Raw genomic sequence first — 22,777 nt, 5'->3', positions numbered from 1 at the left:
GGGAGTTTCTTTTTGCCAGTAATAGCTACATATAGGGGTAGGTAGTGGGGATGGCGGTAGGTACGGGTCGTTTCGAAGGAGCAAAAGAATAGTCTCTATAGATAAAATATGTTGTGGAAGATACCACAGGCGTCATCTGGTGCTTATCTGCGGAAATTCAAGCTCACCAAGGGTTCTTCTGCCGTTCAAGTGTACGATGTGGGACAAAGAGCAATTTTTAATTACATGCCGAGGAATGCCCATTTTTTAGTATAACGGACTACATAATAAAGTATTTTTTGTGTACGACCAGATGAGTCGTAGTCTACGGAGACCAGTACTAACATAGGTAATACCAGCGGCCGGACCCGTAGTTTTCATTAGTGTACTATTACGATGGAGCCAGCAAAAAATAACCTTTATCTATTGCCGCAGAAACGCACGTGACGAGACGGCACTTCTTATGCAGCTTATACTCCCATCCAAAAGAGTTTATCTATACGAAACGGCTTCACTTCCAGAACCCATGGACCACCATGCAAGCACGACACTAATCCGACGGTGGCCATGAAGATTGGTAGCCAAAAAATTGCTCCAAATCCACCAACTCCCCACACCTAACGCCTGTAAAACGTAAAAAAAACCAATGAACTCAACCTATATTCAATAGCGTATAACCTATAACCTGTAACCTATAACCTATCACCTATCACCTATAACCTATAACCTTTAACCCATAGTCCACCCTTGTTTCAGTCCCCTACTCTCCTTCTCTCTCCCACCTTCTTTCTCATACAACCTCCCTCCGCTCTCTCTCCTATCCAAAGCCGCCGCCCCATCCACGACCTCCCGCACTCTCCCAAAAATACGACATCCGACATTTACCAATTCACACTTCGAAAAAAGCCCAGGAAAAAACAGAAAAGACAACACTTTGGAGGTTTTCACGACACTTCTTTCTGGACATCGTCATCTTATAGAACAGTGAACCGTAGACGTCGCATCACAGCCCTTGTAACGCGGCCCAACTCCCATTGACCTTACGTTTTGCACCGCTTCAGCCGCCAAAACTGATCCGCTGCCTGCTGTTCCATCTGCCGCCAGTGTCGTGTCTCTCAGGTTCTTAAACCAGAGACACACCAGAAAGGTCCACAACCGCCCAACTAAAGCAACCCAGTCGAACCTCAGCGGAACCTCTGAGATAACGCCAGCAATCGTAGCAGGGCCTAAACTAGTGGGAAAAGCTACATCTTCGCCGATCCAAACAATCCTGAAGACAATATTGCAGAGAGCACCAGTATATTTGTGGGGATAGCATTGTCGTTTAATTACCGGAAGAATAAAGTCGAAATCCCACACCAAAGAACACCAGGAAGCGAAGCGAACCAGCATCTGAAAGTCATAAATTCTTCCAGTTTCAGCCCTGTTAATACTTTTCATTCAAGGAAGAAAGATCTGCCTTATCCACAATTCGAAGTAATATCGCAATACTCATTTAATAAGATTCTTATTGCAAGCACGTTTACTTTGTTATAAGTCGTTGTTGCCCAGTTGAATACTAATATCGAGGCGTTGACAATAATTCACCTTCCTTAATCAACCTTCGTAAACCAGCTTTAAACCATTTGCAAGTCTTTCATCTACTATCCTCTAACATGAACGGCATAATTTCCTCACTTTTGTGTTGCTCAGTTGACACAAAGGATGATGCAGATGATAAGCTCCACAATCAGCAGAATAAGCCGCTGAAAGAGTCTTCGTCAAAGAACGGCAACCGCAATAATATCTCAACACCACCAAGACGTGATAGTGTCGCTAAGGACATACCCAGCAGTGAAAGTGCTGGTACTTCTAACAATCATGCTCCCGAAATTGAAGAAATAAATGCTTCAGGTTCCAATCCATCCCAGAATGCAAGTAACGTCCAAAAGAAGGATTTATTGGATGATGCTTCAATTAACGAGACCGACACAATCACCAACACTAATGATGATTCCAACAACAACACACCGTCATCAAATATTCACCACGATGACATCAATGCTCCTCTTTCAGGTGCGCAAGAACTGCAGATCTTGACTCAAGTGACTTCCTCAGGCAATAGAAATACTGCTAGTAATAATGTTGAGACTGACGAAGACCACGACGACGATATATATGAAGAAGATTCAGTCGGCGAAGAGTCGTTCTTGGACTTGACAAAACTCCAGGATGGCCAAGCATTCAACCCAGAAACAGGTTTTCTTCTTGGGGCCAAGGACAAGAAGTTTGGTAATAAGAAGTGTCTCATTCTTGACTTGGATGAGACTTTAGTGCATTCTTCATTTAAGTACTTAAGAACGGCTGATTTTGTGATACCGGTAGAGATAGACAACCAAGTGCATCATGTTTACGTTATAAAACGTCCTGGCGTTGACGAGTTTTTAAAGAAAGTGGGACAATGGTTCGAAGTTGTGGTTTTCACAGCTTCAGTTCTGAAGTATGGTGATCCTTTACTTGACAAATTAGATTTCCATAAGGCGGTACACCACCGTTTGTTTAGAGACTCATGTTATAACTACCAGGGCAACTTCATCAAGAACTTGTCGCAAATCGGTCGTCCATTGGCTGATTCTATCATCATTGACAACTCACCAGCTTCGTACATTTTCCATCCCCAACACTCTATTCCAATTTCAAGTTGGTTCAGTGATACACACGACAATGAACTTATCGACTTGCTTCCCTTCTTGGAAGATATCCTGAAGAGTAATGTAGATGACGTTGGTTTGGTTCTAGACATCACCTTATAGATGAGCTGCCATTGAGAAATACAATGACTGAGCGAAACAATGCATGAACAACACTGATGCCTTAATTGTGAAACTCTTCTAAGTAACTCTGTGGTTCCTCTATTCCGCTATCGTTACCAGATCTATTGAGCACGAATGGCTATACGTAACTTAGGTTATTGTAAGAGCAGACAGTTTTCCCGCATAAGCAGGACTTATGCTCCACAAAGCGTGCCCGTTCTACACCATTTAGCGTTAAGTATTCAGACAAAGTTCGCTATACGTACATAGGGAGTATCTGCATGATACCTTTGCCATCTACTGATATCGAGTAGCCTAGCATCTTCCCTTGTTTGTAATGCTCCTGCAGCATTTCGAACTCCAATTCACCACATTTCTTGGAAAGCATCGAGGTTCATTCAAAAAACTTATAGAGCAATGACCCCTCGTTTAATCACCAAAGTTCAAAAATAAGACTGCCCAAACTAGCACGGTTCCATCCCAGGAGACCTCTCGTTCCAAAACCATTGGCAATGAAGTCATAATAGAAGTAAAGATGGCAGCAACTTTCCAGAAGACCGACTATTAGTTGGCTAATAATCACATTGTAATCTTTCTTTAATCTAATATACATATATATGCAGACAACATGTGAGTTGGTTGGCAACCACTTCCGAAAACGAGACCACCGATACAGGTGACCTTACAAATGTATTATATCACGACACGTCGAAGTTTTCGATATTAGAGTACTGCCTCAGGACAATGCACTTACCGAAACTCACTTTCTACCAACCAGCATTGTCTTCTCAACCACAAAGACAACAAAAAGCACCTTATAAATTCTGATTAAAAAAAGAAAATTCATTCTCATTGAAACAAGCCTTCTTCATTTCGCTTCTCACTAACTTCCATACATCCCAGTCACCAGGCCAACTCCTTCACTCTGTCCATCTCTTCACTACCTCTCCTCTATAAACCGTTATACTGCAAAACGGAACCCTTTAGCCACATGCAGGTCCGTTAACTATGGGTCGAAAAAAATTTGAGATGAGGAAATGCGAAGAGCGTTTAAAGAGGACAGTGAAGAATGATGGAACCTCTTCTTTAGAAGATTAGATAGTAGTTTTAGGTATATAGAGTGTCGAGAAAAGCATAGACAACACCCAAATTTCATTTTTGTTTTAATAAATCTTGTCAGAAATCATTCACAGCAAAAATTCGCCATGAAGATAAAGACTATTAGCAGATCATCTGACACTTACGTACCAGTTCGTAACACTCAGGAATCGGCTCTTCCTCGTAATTTGAACCCAGCATTACATCCCTTCGAAAGAGCTCGTGAGTATACAAAGGCCCTTACGGCCACGAAGATGGAAAGAATGTTTGCCCAGCCGTTTGTAGGTCAACTAGGAGACGGACACCGTGATGGTGTGTATTGCATAGCTAAGAACTTCTCCACTACGAACCAGATAGCGTCAGGATCCGGTGACGGTGTGATCAAGTACTGGAATATGACTTCAAGACGTGAAGCTGTGAGCTTTAAGGCACATTATGGAATGGTCAGTGGCTTGGTCGTTACACCCAAGCAATCACACATGCTTTCTTGTGGTGACGATAAGACCATCAAATTGTGGTCAGTGGACAGTGAAGAGTTTGATCGTAGTTATGGCGACGATGAAGTGTACACCGCTGCTAACAAAGGTTTGATTAAAACCTTCCTAGGGGAACACTCGTTTAAAGGCATAGACCACCACAGAGAAGAAGAATTGTTTGTCACTGGTGGTGCCACCATTCAATTATGGGATATGAGCAGATCCAAGTATATTTCCGACTTATCATGGGGAGCAGACAATATTACAACAGTTAAGTTTAACCAAACAGAAACCAATATAATAGCGTCTGCGGGTTCGGATAACTCTATCGTATTGTACGACGTCAGAACCAACTCTCCAATTCAAAAAGTGGTGACGAGTTTGAGAACTAATTGCATTGCGTGGAATCCAATGGAGGCATTCAACTTTGCCACAGGTTCTGAGGACCATAACGGCTATCTCTGGGATATGAGAAATTTGGGAAGATCGCTTAATGTTTATAAGGATCATGTAGCTGCTGTCATGGATATCGACTTCAGTCCCACTGGTGAAGAATTGGTCACCGGATCCTATGATAAGACTATCAGAATATTCAGAGCCAGAGAGGGTCACTCTCGTGATATCTATCACACGAAGAGAATGCAGAGAATCTTCTGTACTAAATTTACGACAGATGCCCGTTACATTCTTTCTGGGTCAGATGATACCAATATTCGTTTGTGGAGAGCAAATGCTGCAGACAGAGCCAACGTCAAATCTTCCAGACAAAGAGCCAAGTTGGAGTACGATGCCGCTTTAAAGGAGAGATACAAGCATATGCCAGAGATCAAGAGAATTTCCAGACATCGTCATGTTCCTATTACTGTGAAGAAGGCCGGAGAGATAAAGAGAACAGAGATAGAAAGTTTGAAGAAGAGAGAGGAGAATGCAAGAAGACACAGCAAGCCCGGCAGCAAACCATTTGCATCTGAAAGAGTCAAGCATATCAGAGGCACTGCAATTAAAGATGACAAAAATTAATTGGATCATTCAAATCATAGCATTAATAGCATAATACATACATTAGAGAGCAAAAAACTGAGGGGAGTTTGGGATATGTAGAGAAATAAAACACTGCCAGATGTACATGATCAGAATAAAGGAACTTTGTAGAGTAAACAGGAGCGAGCTGCCAAATAGAGTACCCCAATCGGCCGTGATAAAGTTTGATTACGATAAACGATAGCGATGGTACGATTGCAAAATAAACTTCCTTGCAGCAAAACAATAGCAATTGCGGAATTGGAGTGTATTCTCCGTTATTGACTAGGGGAGTTACAGTTTTAGCCGAGGGATCCTACGTTCCATAGGAAGTATACTACCTTCTTCATTATTATCGTCCTATAATTGCCATTTGTCAGAGGCACCCGCTACAGTATGGGAAGATAACATTTTATTTTGGGTGCAATTGTCAGCTTAATAATGGAGCCGAAAAAGACAGGCTCGGCGATAGGCTATTCATGGTAGTAGGAATGGCAATTTTTGTCTAGAAGTATTTCCACTCTGAACTAGTTTTAGCGACTTTTATCTACAGAATATGCCAGTATCTACCTTGTAGGTGGCATCTACATATGAGCTGAAATTTGCACCAACTGTTCTACAGCACCCTGCTATCTCCAGATACATGCCATACCAGGACCCTTCCCTTAACTAAAGCGACTCTAACGGCGGATAAAGGACAGTGGTTCCAGAATTAGTGCACTGACACATGAGCACGTGACATCTCACCCGACAAATAGAATCGACGATAATTGCTCCTCTATGGATGAGATTTCTTTGCTGGTGTGCGGAGTTGTCGGTAGCGACAGGTGGCTGTTTTTTGGCCGCTGCCACTACAGTGACATGGGGAGACGTGGTGGGAATGAGTGGTGAGGTCACGGCGAGAAACACGGTTGTAGAACTGCGTAGTACTGTAGTGCGGGTTGGTTTCAGCCTTGAACGGTAGTAGTATTTATTGACTCTGTAGCCGTAGGGAGAGAACCGATGGAGCACGGGAACAAGAACAAAGCGAAACAACACAGGAGATGACATTATCGGCAAGCCCCCTTTCTCCGTTCGAATGTGGTGTGGTCTATATTTTACCCGCTCCAATTAAATTTAATCCCTCTAAATGGCGATGGACCTGTGATCCAATGGAGAGATGGCAGATTTGGACAATTGGGAGATTCCAGTGATAGTGGAGTAAGGGAAGCTTTATTCCATTTGTTCCGTTCTCCGTTTTTGGCTATCGTTCGGTATTTCCATTTGTTCGATTTCGCTCGTCATCCGTTGTACATCTCCGGAATATGTCGTTATGAGTCGTCCGATGGGAGCAAGTCGGTGTTCTCTGGACGGTTCTAAATATTGAGATTCCCCAGTGGGTGGGTCTCGGTAGCCTCTGGGACTCAGTGCGGTGCATTGCAGTTCTCTGTATTTGCTCTTTTCGCTCGCTACGAAGGCACCAGTGTACTTTTTCTATGTGGTGGTAGCAATGGATTGATGCCAAGGACCCACAGCCAAGCCGGACTCTGTGATGATATCACCAATGAACTTCATTGTAGACCATATAACACAAGCTTTCAAACTCTAAACCAACTCTGCCACACAACTCTGCCTCTTTTCATAAACCTTCTTCCACCATCTCCTCTCACCACTCCGGCGTCTCGGACTATTCCCTCAATATTGTCTCCCAGCCCGTTCCTTCTCCCCCTCCTCACTACCACCATCTCACTCGCACCCTCATTCACTCGCCTGCCTCTTGTTTCCTCCCTACTCGTCCCACTGTTGGTGGATCCTCACTAATCTGTCGCTATTTAATTCTCGCAGCAGGAAAAATCCACTAAGAATCAGTTGACATTTATAATTTACAACAGCCGCTGTTTCCTTCTTCCGCTGACAATATCACAGTTCTGGACACCACATGGCTGAAAACAAACCCAGTAGTCACCATCACCATCCGCAGTTTTAGCTATTCACTCCCGCAAAGCGTCAAGTACCGTTCTGGACAAACACGCCGCCAGCTGTTAGTTAGCTAGTCATTGTCATAATACCGCAAATTCTGCTTCCACTATCCGCTGAAAGCAGTCCATTGAATGGTTTGAAAACCAGGTAAATACTCGCCACGTTTGCTCAAGTCCTTGTAATTGCTCAAGTCCTCCCATTTACTGTGGTTTGAAGCATCCTTCGATACCTTTGTGTACAAATTGCTGTTGTCATCACCTCTTACGTAGTGTAAAGAGCATCATCCGATATCGATATTCATAGAAAACACTAATTACCGCCTACAAATACAGAATTCAATAACCTCATATCACGACTTTTCAACAGACTAAACGAATTCTCGGTACATCCTATATTTTCCTTTAACAATCCATAGACTTCAACTTTTATCCAATTGAAGACATACGATTCGGATATCATACACCTACTCCTAGCATTCCCCATTAGTCTCATCTCCTCTGTACATAATGCCTGACAAACACAAGCTCAAGTTATTCGGCAAGAAAGACGAAGATCTCACACCTTCAACCTCCCATACTTCCAATAGGAAGTTTCTCGGCTTTCACATTGGAAGACACGAATCTGGAGAATCCCTTGCGTCTCCAACTCTTACAAATTCCTCAGATCACCAGAACCAGATTTCTCATGCCACAGCTGCAAATGTTGCAGCTAGTTCCAGTGTGAACACACCTCAACCGAATCCAGCATCTCAGCCTATTGTCTCACCTCAACCTCAAGTCCATCTGAGTTCTTTGAACAAAGAGGACTCCAACCACACATTTATGAAGTCCAACTCAATGGTAGAATTGAAACGTTTCTTCAAGCCTAGCAAGAAGAACCTGAATTCTCGTAAACATGACTACAACAACCAAATTCATTCTCCACCACCAATGGTGTCAGGAAAAGATGTGATTGGAAACGCCATCAATAGTGCACAAGGAAGTAGAGAACATTCACTGACTTCGTTAGCTACTCTCATCAACCAGACCTCCACTCAATTGCTTCACAATGCTTCTCACACACATCTGACTAACAAAGATCCTTTCACTGATGACAACTCACCATTGGTGAAGAAATATGGTAAAATGGGTAAGGAATTGGGAAGTGGAGCAGGTGGTTCAGTACGTTTGATCACAAGACCGTCAGACTCTAAAACATTTGCCGTGAAGGAGTTCAGACCCAGAAGAAGTACCGAGAGTCTTAAGGACTATACAAGAAAGTGCACAGCTGAATATTGTATTGGTTCTACTCTTAAACACCCCAATATTATTAAGACCATTGATATCATTCACGAAAATAACAGATACTTTGAAATTATGGAGTATGCTCCAATTGATTTCTTCGCCGTAGTTATGAGCGGAGAGATGTCTCGTCAAGAGATCAATTGTTGTCTTAAGCAGATCTTAGAAGGTGTGAACTATTTACATAGCCTAGGATTAGCTCACAGAGACTTGAAATTGGACAATTGTGTCATCACGGAAGAGGGTATCCTTAAGATCATTGATTTTGGTTCAGCAGTTATTTTCAAGTATCCGTACGACCAGTATGGAAACAACAAAGATAGCATTCATCCTTGTCATGGTATCGTGGGTTCCGACCCATACTTGGCACCCGAGGTGTTAAACAATCCTAATTCATACAACCCTCAACCTGTCGACTTGTGGTCTATTGCAATTATATATTGTTGTATGACCTTGAAGCGTTTCCCATGGAAAATTCCAAATGCGGAGAAAGACAACAGTTTTAAGCTCTATTCCTTGCCAGATGACAATTGGCATGATTATTACTTGAGTAATGAGTGTCACAAGTTATTACTCCAACAAAGAAAATTGAAGAACATGATTGTGCGACTGAACAAGAAGAAGAAGATGATAGAAGAGGGCATAGAAAATGACGAGAGCCCCGATAGAGAAGACAAGGAGCAAGATAAAGAAGGAAGTGTAGAAAACGAGAGCATCAAAGCTGAACCGGATGAGACGAAAGAAAAGGAGAAGACTGAAGATGAAACTGAAGTTAAGGTCGTCCCTGAAGGAACTACCGAAGAAACTAATGATCATATTGAAAATACCAATGAAAGCACGGAGGAAGATCATCTCTCACGCAAGATGTCAAGAAAAGATAAAAGCTTGGATACTGCAGAAGTCTTAACCGAAGAACAAGTTCAAGAAGTCCTTGCTCTGTTGAAGGAAATTGATGCCAAATTGGAGGAGTACGAAAACAGGAAGGTAGAACAGAAAGCAGCCTTCACTGAACAGCAAAATAAACATAAGGCGGTAGAATCTCCAGTTACTGATCATGCCGATGGTGACAAAGACAGCTCGCCAGCTCCATCCAAGAAGAAAACAGCCCACAAGCAAATTCATGGACCTTACAGATTAATGAGATTATTACCCCATGCATCCAGACCTATTGTTCATAGAATGTTGCAAGTTGACCCTAAAAAGAGAGCTACATTGGAGGAAATCATGCAGGACGAATGGATCAAGGAAATTAACTGCTGCACATTGAAGAGAGTGACCAGAAGTGCTGATAACGTAGGTCTCAATTTCGACGAGGATGAGGACGATGTATTGGTAAAGGGATTGCCTCCACATGAACACACTATCGTAACTGACTAATGAAAAGCTCGCAAGTTTGAAATGCCCATTGACTTAGCATCGCGACTTGTAGTAGTCAGTGAACTCATACCATTTAATTCTTTAACAATGCAAGTGACAAAGCAAAGCAAATGTCAGCTTTATTTCTTAGATTATTTATTATAATGATTAATACGGATTTAATCAAGAGTATTTGTAAGCTGCCAATTGGAGCAGGCGAGAGAGGAAGAGATTACCATTTATGTAAACATCAGTAGTTACTTCATAAGACTACTAGTATTCATCTTGAAGTCCTAACCTTAGCAAAACGATCTAACCATATAGATTAAGCCCAGGAGAAAAAGATGATATCGAGTACTTACTGAGTCTGTCATTTCGCATCCAAATTTAACTTTTTAATTGTATAACTTGCTTACATTCTCTTCAATTTATCCCGATATCTGGGATGCAATCTTGTAGCACTATGTTTTTTTCATTATGTAGCATCTTCTTATATTTCCATCACGTGAATTAAGTGTGACCGAGAAGCCCTTTTTATAGCCGTCCCCTATCTCTTGTACATGTATAAGATGTGGAGATCTTCGATTGACCATTTGATAGGATTGTGGGATAAGAAGAAGAAGGTGAGTACAAACAAGGACTATTTTTTTTTTGTATCTACTAATTCGAATATAAGCTATTATTTCATCATGTCACATAACTCTAAACCACCTCCACCGCATCTCAATCCTGCCAGACTTAAGACAGCCCTTAAGATGGCGATTTCAAAGCTGAAGTTCATCCAAGAGAAGAAGTCCGCATTGACGAAGCAACAAAGACGACAATTGGCAGATCTTTTAACTCAAGGAAAGGAATCGTCCGCAACAATTAGAGTAGAGAACATCATTAGAGACGATATTTACATCGAATTGTTGGAATTCATCGAGTTATACTGCGAATTGCTCCTTGCCAGAATATCCATTATTCTTGACCCGGCAAGAACCACATGCGACGCCAGTCTAATCGAAGCAGTTCAGTCTGTAATTTATGCTACTCCTCACACTGAATTAAAGGAGTTGAACCAAATTAGGGATATTTTAATCTACAAATATGGAGTTGACTTTGGAAAAGCTGCCAAGGACAATATTGACAATTTCGTACCAGCCAAGATAGTCAGTAGATGTCAAGTTGACCCACCTCCACAGAAATTGGTTGAAATGTATCTTTGTGAAATTGCCAAAGCATATGAGGCTCCTTACTCCAAGTTACGGGAGTTAGAACTCGAGCAGAACTTGGAAGATGAGAAGAAAGCTGCGGAGAAGAAGGATGATGATGAGAATGGTGATGATGATGACGAAGACGGAGGAAGCGGTGGAATCAAGGTGCCAAACCCTCCAATTGCAGAGACAACGGATGAGCCAGGTACTTCTAAACCTGCTGTTGTTGCTCCACCTGTTGTTCCTCCGGTGGATAAACCAGTTTCTGCTGCTAAGAAGCAACAAAATGAATTTGATGAATTGAAAGCCCGTTTTGCAGCTTTGAAGGGTTTATGAGACTCACTTAAATACGAACAACTGGAAATAAAAGTCGGATAACAAGCATATTGAGCGTTTATAGAACCATTTTGCACTAGTTAACAACGTCAAGGCATTAAATACATACATGTACTAATATTAGAAAATAGTTGATCGAGAAAATAAAACTTATATAATGTCTATTCAGTATCTTCGTATGGGTTTCTATATAGTCCTCACTAAAGCTCTCGGTATGCTCTCACTGCACTCTCGTTAGAGCCTCACACGAGTCTCACTATTTTGGTCATCACGGATCTAGCGATTTAGTGAGCAGGAACCCTCCATTACCTCGACTACTTTCACGTATTTTGTCTCTATTATTCTTTCAAGATATATCCACACTCAGAGTAGTACCGTCCTTTATATTCCCACAGCCTACCACAGCACAAAACAACAACTTACTTACAATGTTCTCCAAATAATCACACCAATTCTGTCCATGTTAAATTACTACGATTTTCCACCTCATACGGTTCTTCCTCTCTAATTTTCTCGCAAAGCTCTCACGCGAAAAAACAAATCTCTCGCTATGCTTCAACTGTGATTTTAGGATCTGTGCTTCGGTTGTAAATAATTAAACGCTGTTGTTTATGATCCCAGCATCACCAATAGACCACACATTAGTCATATAGAAAACCAGGAAATAGGTGAATTGACAGCTTTTTCTTTATAAGATAGCTGTCGGAGTACTCGTCGTAAAGTTTGGAGATTACAATTACAACTAGTCAGAAATCATCGTCATATTATCACACTTTTATACATTTTCAACCCTCTCCAATGCATCGATCACTGATCTTGACGGATCGTCAACAACAAGAACTAAATAAAGCAATATTGCAATACCTTGAACCGATACTATCGGACAATGACAAGAACATATCCTTGCATAAAAGCCTTTCAGACTTACTACTTCCATCAGATTCTACCACAGACGTTTCAACTCAACCAATAACTACCACCACCTCCAATAACAGCATAAACAATGGAAATCCCATAGTACCGAATTATTTGGAAAAGAAATGGTCCACAGTTTTACGGCTCCAACGAAAGATTATAGATTTGGAGAATGAAGTGAGCAACCTTAGATCCATTGTCGATGGCCAGTTGTCTGCATCCAACGGAGCCGTTTCTGTCATAAGCAAAGATCGTATCAATTGGCTTCCATTGAGAGCATCCAAGAAATTCAATACCCAGACAAATCAGTTAGTTCTCTCTTGTAAGATCCATCCCGTTTTACCAACAATATTTGGAGGGTGCTCCGATGGTTCACTTATAATATGGAATGTAGTTAATGATGACACCTCGATTCCGGAGAAGATAATTAAAGCACACACAAGAAGCATCAACAAGTTAGCATTTTCTAAAGAAGCAGTTAATTTATCTAATAAGCCAGAGGATTCCCGAAGTAAATCCTACATTGTGGCCAGTTGTTCTGCTGATTTGTCCATAAAAATATGGGATAGTTCCACATACAAGCATTTGAGGACATTGACTGGTCATGATCATACCGTCTCATCTGTTGCATTTTCTCGTACTACTCCACACATTTTGTACTCCGTGTCAAGAGACAAATCGGTAAAAATTTGGGATCTCATCAATGGTTACTGTCTTAAGAGTTTTGTGGGGCATAGCGAGTGGGTAAGAGATATAGACGTCATCAGTGTAAATTCCACGCTACTGCTTAACAACATAAAAGCATCGCATGAATTGGGCGACTTCATAGTTACCTGTTCCAACGACCAGTCAGTACGACTCTCACACGCTGAATCCGGAACTGGGTTGGCCCTCTTAATTGGACATTCTCATGTCGTGGAGAAGGTAGCATTCCTCCCATCAGTATCAAATATAATTGTTGACAAATATCTCAAAGACAACTTTTCTTTGTTTCCAAGCATACCGCAAGAGCTACTAACAGAGCCTTTGTATTCAAGTGCCCTCGGATATAAGTATTGTATTTCAGCAGGAAGAGATAATCTTTTAAAGCTTTGGTTACTTCCTCCACCAACAATTATTCCGCATAGAAGTCCACTACCTGCGAAAGTTAATGATTCTCAAGGGTGGCCCATTGCTGACTTCATTGGCCACCAATCTTGGGTTAAAGCGATTTCCATTCATCCTAACGGACGATTCATCTTCAGTGGAAGCGATGATAAAACGATAAAGATATGGGACTTGAGTAATTTGAATGTAACTGGCACTGTCAAGTGTGTGAGTACATTAAATGGGCATGAGGGTTTTTTGAATGACTTGGACTTTGCCAGATACAATTCTGAAATTATATCGGAGAATGGAACCAAAGGAAAAGAAGGGAGTAAAGCTAAGACACCTGAGGAAGAGCACGAAGAGTTAATGAAATTTATAGAATCACGTATGAGGTGCTTGTTCATTAGTGGAGGTGCTGATAACTCAATCCGACTTTGGAGTTAGAACGGAAAGACTTTGCATCTCAACGGTCTTTAATGGTGCTCATCAGGAATGCAATCACCTACAACATTCGAATGAGGTTAGATGAAACGCGATGTTGGAAGCTGAAGCTGTGCCATCGTGTTACGTTGGACCGATCGTGTGAGATATCACGACTTTTGTACTATGTATTATATTAATAAATGAATAGAACACGAATTACAACAACGACGAGCCCAAAATTTTGGTAAAATGCTGTATTACATTGGTTTACTTCATATTCAAAAAAAAAAAATGTTATGCATGTATTATTCTCTCCTACTCTCTCTGTCCTATCTACGATGTATTACCAGATCATAGTATGTCTGGTCTATGTAACCTCCTCTCATTGAATTCGTTACGTTTCTCTTGAATTGGTTCTTATCCTTGACTAAGACATTAGCAGCTTCTTTATTCAAAGGGTCATTTGGATTTGGCTCCAAGAAGAGGAAATTGAGGCCAATAAGTACTGAGTTCAAATTCAACACTGGCGACCAGTCTTCTCTCAAGATATTAAGACAAATATTACCTTCTAAATCAATGTTGGGATGGTATATCTTATTCAAACATCTAATTTTGGGTGGATCAATAGGAAAGTTGCCGTTGATCTCGACCTTAAAGTCAAAGGCACCTCCCTTGTAGAAGCCTTGCTGGGGCAAAATCTGAAGGTTAAAGTTGAAAAAGTCAGACGAGTCCGGGAATGTTACTTTGATTGTTTTGGGGAGGTCGAGTTCTGTTATGTCTTTCTGCAACCGCAATTGAGCTGCACTGACCTTTGCTGGCGAGTCGGTTCTAGATGCAGAGTTTGGGGTAGTGGAGCCACTTGCTAGCTCTGCTTCTTGCTGTTTCTTCTTTTGAAGCTGACGGATTTTCAACATTCTGGCGGGTAATTCTCGGTTGGAAAATGTGCTATAGTGTGTATTCTTGTTTAAACTGCAACTTCAAAAGAGGAAATTACTTATATAAATGTTACTAACTAAGGGAATATGGTATGACAAATCTTCTCGTTAACTTTTTGAGTTCCTACAGAAGATAGTTATATACTGACTAAAGGAACTTAACAGTCAGACGCATACTGTATAATAATAGGAATACGAGAGAGCGAAAGAGAGAGAGAGAGAGAGAGATCGATCCTGTGTGGAGACGCTTTGTTTAGAAGTGGCTTATGTCACTGAGATAGAAGGAATAGTACGTACATAGAGGAAAGGGTGCCTAAAATAGTTGGGGGAAGTGTGAGGTTGAGAGAACATGGGATTCGGAGTTTCGAAGTAGTTGTTGTATTTGTTAGAAGTTAGTGTGTGGAATAAGTTAGTTAGTGTGGGTTTCAGAACTGTAGGAGTGTGTCTGAAATTGATATCTTGAAGAGAGAATGAAAACAACATGAAGAGAATTAACATGAGAGACTTAACATAAGAGATGTGACATAAGAGAATAATTAACATTAATCTAGATGTAATATAATATTATGTAAGTTATTTAGTTACTTTTTTTGGTATTCTCAAAACTATCTCAAAGCTATGTTCTTGGGAAGGGCCCCCCGAATCTGCTATGCTTGTAGTGTAGTCTTATTTGGCTTATTTCTTAGTATACCAATAGCGAACTTCATCATGTCCAATAGGCTCCTTCTGTGTCTTTCTTGAAGAATTTTAATAGTTATGATAAACCCCACATTTGATACCCAAAAATTCGGATATCCACGTTTCGAGCAATTCCTTATCTTGTGATGTTCTTTTATTCTTTTCTCAATTGAAGTATGTTCTTATCACCCATTCTAACACTTTGTCCAACTCCCTGTTCTTTTCTGCTAAGTCACTCAGAACTTCCAATTTGTTCAAAAGAAGTCTGATCTTCTCCTTTTTCTCCAAGAAAAGTGTTTTGAATGTTTCTGTCTCTCCCTTTCCCTCGGGACCTCCCAGATATTGTCGAATTAAACTTGAAAACGGGGTTCGTAACGAACAATCCACATCAAGAAGCCATTTGACTTCTGTTTCAACATCAATAGTTACCCTAATTGTAGGATTTGTTTGGGGTATTTCCCCTTGAGAAATAGGGTCCAACTTCAATCTTGACTTTGAATTTATGTCTTCAACAATTGCATTGTATTCCTCCATGATATAACCAACTGCAATACCATTGGTGCTTCCTGATATCAAGACCTCTATTATCCCCCAAAGTGAGCAGTCTCGGATATTATTATGGCATGCTTTAAGCAACTTTTCACATATTCCTCTTATTGTAGTTGATGCAAACACTCGTATCTCTGGCTGATCGTGATTCTGCAAAACAGCTAGCATGGTGAGGAACCATCGTAGAAATGAAGTGCCATAGTAATTGGCAAAATGAATTTGACAGCTTTTGAAAGTCCTTTCTACTAAATTATTAGTAATGGATACAATTGCTTCTTCTTTTCTGTGTTTCTTCAATAAGGGATCAAATATCAACAGTATAGTAAGCTTCTTTGTCCACCGCCAGAGGGATGAGCTCTTATTGATTCTTTTCAAACGACAACTAAGGAACGACGTTATTAAGTCAAACTCTTTGGATAGGAATTCGCTATCTTCTTCTTGTATTATTCGGAAGCAAACTGTCTCGTGAAGTGCAACTATAGTATGGTTCTCATTGGTGGTGATAAGGAACCCTACCGTCATGAAATATAGATTCCAGAGGGTTTGTATATCACAGCTGTTGGCTAAGTCGTTGTAGTCCACATTGTCACTTGCTATATTGTTATGCCAGTACGTGTGTGATTCTTTGAAGAGCTTCAAATAAGTCTTCTTGGTCAAGCCGATGTCAAGGGTGTCTCCCTCGCTGTGTAGTGAGAAGGCCTCTGACCCAGTATTAGACGGTACATCCGCTGGTACCAATTGTACTATCTTGAATAGTTGCTTCGAAGAACTTATAATCTCATACAACTCTCGTATCAATTCCAACATCTCTATATGGGTACCACCATTTAAACAACACACAATGAACCACTCCCGTAAGTGCACAATGTACAGAATAATACTCTAATTCATCTATCATCTACACTCAATTGGTATGAGGTTCCTGGCCCTGCTCCAAAATTCGCAGCAGATGAGATTCAAATTTCGCTGATTGCAAACTCACAGGTTAAAGTTACAAAATACTGTCTGACTTGCGTTTGCATGCTTTTCATTCACTTGGTTACCTTTATTTTGTAGGAGTTCTTTGTTCGTGGGTGGTTATTAAATTTGTTGATGTTTCCTGAACTGGTGATAGTTCATACCACATATAAATTTGAGTTTCTTTAAAATTTGCGCCTTAATTGTGAGTATACACTGAAGAGCCGTTAATTGATCTTCGATCTGGCGGAATACAAATATCTATATCCAATTGGGCTTTAAGAAATGATTTCATACAGTGAAATACTCAACGTGGACACTTCTGATGTGCTCATACCGCCACCAGATGAGCTCAGCGAAGCAGCGTATACCAATACAAGACTCGACTACATACTCAAATCCGTTGTTGCTTCAGATGACATTGAAATGAATGGGGAAGAACTGGAAGATGATGAAAATGAACTGGCGATTGATACAGTGGTACAATCAACAGACTTAAACCATACTACCACTGAAAATGAACCTTCTTTAGAGTCAAGAGCACTCATTAAAGGCTCCAAGAAAAATACGTACAACCTGCTGTCAGCAACTCATTCCAATTGGAAGCTCATGAGAGTGATGGCTGGAGCACACCAGGGTTGGGTACGATCTGTAGCCGTTGATCCTGTAACCAACAAATGGTTCGTTACTGGGTCTTCAGACTCTACAATTAAGATTTGGGATTTGGCTACCCTGAAACTAAAAGCAACATTAACAGGACACATCATGGGAGTTCGCTCTTTGGCTATATCCAAGCGTTTTCCATACTTGTTCTCGGGCTCCGAAGATAAGACAGTACGGTGCTGGGATTTGGAAAGGACGAACTCGGAGGCAGGATGCCAGATAAGAGACTACCATGGCCATGTAGGAGGAATCTACGCTATGGCATTGCATCCAGAACTCGACTTGCTTTTCACTGGAGGAAGAGATTCTGTGATACGAGTATGGGATGTCAGATCAAGAGCAGAGGTCATGGTGCTAACCGGCCATAGAAGCGATATAAGTTCCGTTGTCAGCGAACTTGGAGATCCACAAGTAATTTCCAGTTCCATGGATGGCACAATACGACTTTGGGATATTCGAAAGCAAACAACTTCATTAACTATGACACACCACACTAAGAGCATTCGACTGTTAGTTATGCATCCATTTGAGATGACTATGTGTTCTGGTGATTCTAATGGTAATTTGAAGGAATGGTTATTACCTGGAGGACAATTATTAAATGAATTCGGTTCAGCTGAAGATAGCAAGATCGTGAATACGCTTGCTATTAATCCCGCCAGTAATGTTTTGTTCTCGGGCTATGACGATGGTAAGATGGAGTTTTACGACTACATAAGTGGTTCCCTACTTCAATCAGATCACAGCTCTCCTGTAGCTGGTTCACAGCAATCCCCATTATATGCTTCTACGTTTGATATGCTGGGATTGCGGTTGATAACGTGTGAAGGGGACAAGAGTATAAAGATTTGGGGAGAGAGTAACGAAACTGCAGCATGATCTGGGTACTAGAGCAATACTATGTAAATATATAAGAAAACCTTTGACATTAATACAACGCTTGCATTAGTTTATACGTTAATGCAGATACTATACAGCTAAAATACAAATGACATAAATCATCACTAAGGAACCCTTTTACCACCCGAAACGTAACTCATTAGCAGTGAAAAGAGGAGGAGTCCAACTGAGCTTACGTGGATCTAACTCATGTTTTTTCTTTTCTCTCACTTTCTTAATTTGCTTGTCATACATGGCCATGATTTGGTCGGTAATGACAATAATATGTTGACCCTTGTAGTATCTAAGAATCTGCAATGTGGTCAAAGTATGAAGAATATCTATGGTGGTCATACATGTGATTGAGGATATTTCCTCAATGGTAATTTCACTAGAGTCCCCTGGCTTGGCCACAGTCGTAGGTGGCGTCAAGCCGTTATCTTCCTCCTCCTCTATCTCTGGATTGTTTTTCTTATATAAAACAGGATTACTTCTCTCAACCAAGAGTTTTACGAGAGTATCTGTCCAGAAAGCTCTGTATGATAACAATCCTAAATCGGAAAGAGGCTTTTCTGGTGATCCCACCTTATGTTCAACATGCGTTAACATGTAGGAAAATTGAATAAGCAATTTACCATAACCTTTCTTTTGGTAACAAGGTAAAGTTAAGATACATGCAACATTGTAACCATCACCACTTTCTTTTTCTTTTGAGAAGAAACCAACTACATGATGACCTTGGTCCGATTTGATGGTCATGACATAGAACAAAAACGGATCCACATCATAGTACAAAGTCTTGTGATCAAGGAAAAGCTTACATAACAAACAAAGGTTACGACACCAAGTCCTTTGTTTTCTTCCATCGATCTCCCAAAAACTTACTTTGCTATCACGGTATATTTCATTTCCTGGAGGATGCTTCATGGAACACTTTGATCTGAAGCGCTCAAACTGTTTTTTGGACCCAAAATACGACAATGTGAAGTCGCAGATGTAAATTTCGTCCTCCTCTGTTAATTCTATGGGATAGGGCGAGAAATACCATGGTTCTATTATATGTTCTCCTAGTATCACATAGGACAAATTACGCACTCTCGCCACTTCCAGATGGTTCTGGGTCATCGAACCACCGGTTCTGAGTTTCTTTATTTCATCTTCTCTGTTGACTTCTTCACCGGGACGCTTCAAACCCTGGACATTCAAATTGTCAAGATCCATTTCATCTTCTTGCATTGGTGTATCGATATCGCCATCATCTGGTTGAGGAGTTCCAGTTACGGATTTTTGCAGCAGCTGCAGTTTGCTCATTTTCGAGCTTTTGGGTTTTGATGAAGTCGTCTTTTTCTTCAGCTTGTTGTCTTTCTTTTCATCTTTCTTGTCTGCTTTTATTTCTGGTAGTATCATGGGCCTTCTATAATCTATTCTGTCGGCGCTAATCCATTCATCCAAACGCTTGTTGAATTCCTGGTAATGCACGTAAAACACCTTCTTTCCCTTTTTCAAATGTTGTTGGAGGATTTCTGCCAACCGGTACTCTCCATCTTTCGATACATAGACTTTACAACCAGTAATGATCTCATCCTCTATGAATTGGTCCTCATCTGAGCGTTCTTCCTTGACAGCCTTGATGGCTATTGGCGTGGAAGGATCGGGACTGCGTGAATCCGCATTCTCGTCGCCTGCCGACATGATGGATCGAGACGGATTGGCTTGTATTGCTCTGATGAAAGACTGTGGAGAAACAACTGCTATACGTGTTTATCGTTATCTTCCAAAATTTTTCTGTGCCAGTTTTCGTGTAACTCACGTGACGTGTCAGATGACTGAAACACTACTTGGCTTTTGTTGGTGAGGTTTATGAGGGTAAGGTGGAGGTGTTTTAGAGTGGGAGGGAGGTGCTTTAGTTTAGAGATACAGAGGGAAATATATGATGAGATAAATGGTGAAGAATTGAGATAGAAACGGGTCTAGTATGAGAGGATCAAGCCTTGATTTGGCGAGAAATCCATTTGTTATCTTTGTGATAACTAGCCTTCTACAACCATAATGTTTAACATCGACTCCTAATATACTGGTACCTGCATGTTAACCATCCACTCTTACTATACCATTGAGGTGCCGTCTCCTTATTACAAGGTCAATGATCTGAAGTGATGCAGTGAATTATGCACCTAAAGAGCAATTGTCGTCGTTTAAGAGAATACGAAACTTCCTAAGAATACGAAACTTCCTAGAAAAATCCACTGAAGTTTCCAGCTACCAGAATAGCCACACCATTCACCATTTACCATTCACCTTCCCTTTACAAGCGGAATTTCATGGCTTTGGGTGCAATTTCCGTGAGTGAGATCACTACTAAAGGTGTCTAGAAATAGCCTCCACACCCCACTCACCTTTGGTGAGGAGCAGATGCCTTTGTAATATGCAATTTGCTACTCAAAACTCTCGAGTCCGCATATAGGGCTCAAAAGTCCGGCACTGGCTTCGTGGACGGGGTAACCTTCCTTATGACCTACGGCCCCCTAATTTTTCATCCATACCGCATTTTGGGCAAACACCAAGAAATCCTCGCTAGTTATGACTGAGACCTGATCAGCGAATGGAGGCAGTGAAATAGTGGCAATGCCATACTTTGATTGCTGTACTGGCAAGTAACTGGAAGTGAGAATTGCCGTCCCATGCTGTCTCTGGAATGCAGCAATCGTATCTGGCACTCGATCGCTGGTTCCACTTTATAAACCTTCCCGACTGGGGGTTCATCCTTGCCCGTTGCCGGCACGTGAGCACGGGGAATCCTCCCTATTATTTGTAATTTTATTGTGGAGCGATTTGTCCTGGACCTGGCACTGGACAGGCGGCAGCCTATTATATAGAGGGTGGGACAGGATGAATATTTCCCCATCGGTTGACCATTCTAGCGTAATTTTTACTAATTTCACTGGTTTACCGCCTGAAATTATTCTATCCTCGCCACCAACCAGTTTGCTTCATTCTTCCACCGTTTTCTTTCTTTTACCCATCAATTGCCTGTCCCCTTGTTTCCATCCCACGGTCATACCACTCCACCGCCAGCTCTCACTAATTTCGCCATCCCCACCGCGAAATCGCATTCTCCCCGTACCACGAAGAAAAAAGAGTGTCTGAAATTTCCAGACCCCAGAATTGACTGAAGAACTCTAGACCATGCCTGAATTACGTCGTTCTGCCAGAGTGGCTTCGAAACCAGCTGTTGTTGCCGATGCGCCAGAGGTATCTGAGCCCCAAAAGAAAAAGTCCAAGACAGTTTCTGCTCCAAAAATCGCAACCAATGGCACTAAAGAATTGCAAGTAGGAGATAAGATCCCAGATATTACACTTTTCGACGAAGAAGACAATGAAGTTAGCTTAAAGGAAGCAGCTCAGAAGACCAAGTATTTGATTATTTTCGCTTATCCAAAGGCTTCAACCCCTGGTTGTACCAGACAAGTATGTGGATTCCAAAAGAACTTCGAATTTCTTCAGAAATCGGATGCCACAGTCTTCGGATTGAGTGCTGATCAGCCAAAGTCCCAGAAGAACTTCGTTGTCAAGCAACATTTGAAGTATTCTTTGTTATCTGATCCATCCAAGGAACTCATTGGTATCTTGGGTGCAAAGAAACTGCCTTCTGGAATTAAAAGATCCCACTGGATATTTGTAGATGGTGTATTGAGGGTCAAAAAGATCCAAATTTCTCCAGAGGACTCCTTCAATGGAGCCAAAATTGATATTGAAAAGTTCATTGCTGAAACTGGCATTAAAAACGAAGACGCTAAGGAGGAGACCAAAGAGGAGGTGAAGGAAGATGAGCCAACTAAGGAAGAAGATGTACAGGCTGAGAAAGAGGAGACCAAACCAGAAGAAAAAGAAGAGGTTAAAATTGAAGAGTCGGTGAAGGTGGATGCTGCCCCAGTAGTCAATGGAACTGAAGCATAGACACTTGAAGTCTTGAGAGTACTTCTATTTCATTTTTCTTTCTTTTCTATAGCAATTTCTTCTCTTTGTATTTTATATGAAACGTATGAGACGTTCTACTATTTTCTTAATTAAGTGTAGTGTGCAAAAAGACTGATCAACCAGGTCACTTCTAATGAAGAAGCTAAAGCTTCAGAATTCCCCTGTGTATTATGGACTACTTGATTTCTATGCTATACTATTTTTCACATAATTGAATTT

General features: G+C 41.1%; 10 protein-coding genes across 10 annotated transcripts; 7 read left to right on the top strand and 3 right to left on the bottom strand. All coding sequences in view use genetic code 12, as the record gives it.

Moving 5' to 3' along the window:
* Positions 1 to 1,634: 1,634 nt before the first annotated feature.
* Positions 1,635 to 2,771, top strand: RJT20DRAFT_135825 (phosphatase; the record flags this gene model as incomplete). The annotated part of the gene is made up of 1 exon (XM_064918432.1): positions 1,635 to 2,771. One exon carries the CDS (start codon positions 1,635 to 1,637, stop codon positions 2,769 to 2,771), a length of 1,137 nt encoding a protein of 378 aa, XP_064773920.1.
* Positions 2,772 to 3,976: 1,205 nt separating this feature from the next.
* SOF1 (rRNA-processing protein) lies at positions 3,977 to 5,365 on the top strand (the record flags this gene model as incomplete). Its single annotated transcript, XM_064918829.1, has 1 exon — positions 3,977 to 5,365. The coding sequence occupies one exon, from the start codon at positions 3,977 to 3,979 to the stop codon at positions 5,363 to 5,365; it is 1,389 nt and encodes a 462-aa protein (XP_064773919.1).
* Positions 5,366 to 7,498: 2,133 nt separating this feature from the next.
* On the top strand, positions 7,499 to 10,411 carry HRK1 (putative serine/threonine protein kinase). The gene has a single exon (XM_064920435.1). The coding sequence runs from the start codon at positions 7,831 to 7,833 to the stop codon at positions 9,979 to 9,981; it is 2,151 nt and encodes a 716-aa protein (XP_064773918.1). The 5' UTR covers positions 7,499 to 7,830; the 3' UTR covers positions 9,982 to 10,411.
* Positions 10,412 to 10,649: 238 nt separating this feature from the next.
* On the top strand, positions 10,650 to 11,492 carry IST1 (Ist1p; the record flags this gene model as incomplete). Its single annotated transcript, XM_064918431.1, has 1 exon — positions 10,650 to 11,492. The coding sequence occupies one exon, from the start codon at positions 10,650 to 10,652 to the stop codon at positions 11,490 to 11,492; it is 843 nt and encodes a 280-aa protein (XP_064773917.1).
* A 612-nt stretch (positions 11,493 to 12,104) lies between these two features.
* Positions 12,105 to 14,151, top strand: RJT20DRAFT_51058 (uncharacterized protein). Its single transcript, XM_064920434.1, has one exon. It carries the CDS (start codon positions 12,291 to 12,293, stop codon positions 13,938 to 13,940), a length of 1,650 nt encoding a protein of 549 aa, XP_064773916.1. The 5' UTR covers positions 12,105 to 12,290; the 3' UTR covers positions 13,941 to 14,151.
* Positions 14,152 to 14,248: 97 nt separating this feature from the next.
* RJT20DRAFT_135820 (NEDD8-conjugating protein) lies at positions 14,249 to 14,833 on the bottom strand (the record flags this gene model as incomplete). The annotated part of the gene is made up of 1 exon (XM_064918430.1): positions 14,249 to 14,833. The coding sequence occupies one exon, from the start codon at positions 14,831 to 14,833 to the stop codon at positions 14,249 to 14,251; it is 585 nt and encodes a 194-aa protein (XP_064773915.1).
* A 569-nt stretch (positions 14,834 to 15,402) lies between these two features.
* Positions 15,403 to 17,081, bottom strand: RJT20DRAFT_129202 (uncharacterized protein). Its single transcript, XM_064917442.1, has one exon. The coding sequence runs from the start codon at positions 16,886 to 16,888 to the stop codon at positions 15,698 to 15,700; it is 1,191 nt and encodes a 396-aa protein (XP_064773914.1). The 5' UTR covers positions 16,889 to 17,081; the 3' UTR covers positions 15,403 to 15,697.
* RJT20DRAFT_50816 (mRNA splicing protein) lies at positions 17,061 to 18,649 on the top strand. The gene has a single exon (XM_064920426.1). It carries the CDS (start codon positions 17,324 to 17,326, stop codon positions 18,578 to 18,580), a length of 1,257 nt encoding a protein of 418 aa, XP_064773913.1. The 5' UTR covers positions 17,061 to 17,323; the 3' UTR covers positions 18,581 to 18,649.
* Positions 18,650 to 20,715, bottom strand: ESA1 (NuA4 histone acetyltransferase complex catalytic subunit). The gene has a single exon (XM_064920427.1). The coding sequence runs from the start codon at positions 20,270 to 20,272 to the stop codon at positions 18,719 to 18,721; it is 1,554 nt and encodes a 517-aa protein (XP_064773912.1). The 5' UTR covers positions 20,273 to 20,715; the 3' UTR covers positions 18,650 to 18,718.
* Positions 20,716 to 21,778: 1,063 nt separating this feature from the next.
* Positions 21,779 to 22,300, top strand: DOT5 (thioredoxin peroxidase; the record flags this gene model as incomplete). Its single annotated transcript, XM_064921275.1, has 1 exon — positions 21,779 to 22,300. A coding segment is annotated over one exon (522 nt), but the record flags the coding sequence as incomplete, so codon positions are not given.
* Positions 22,301 to 22,777: the final 477 nt, after the last annotated feature.

This window comes from Scheffersomyces xylosifermentans (genome assembly GCF_036884685.1).
Source record: "Scheffersomyces xylosifermentans strain CBS 12540 chromosome Unknown RJT20scaffold_5, whole genome shotgun sequence".
Lineage (NCBI taxonomy): Eukaryota > Fungi > Ascomycota > Pichiomycetes > Serinales > Debaryomycetaceae > Scheffersomyces > Scheffersomyces xylosifermentans.
This window is presented reverse-complemented; position numbering and strand designations above follow the sequence as displayed.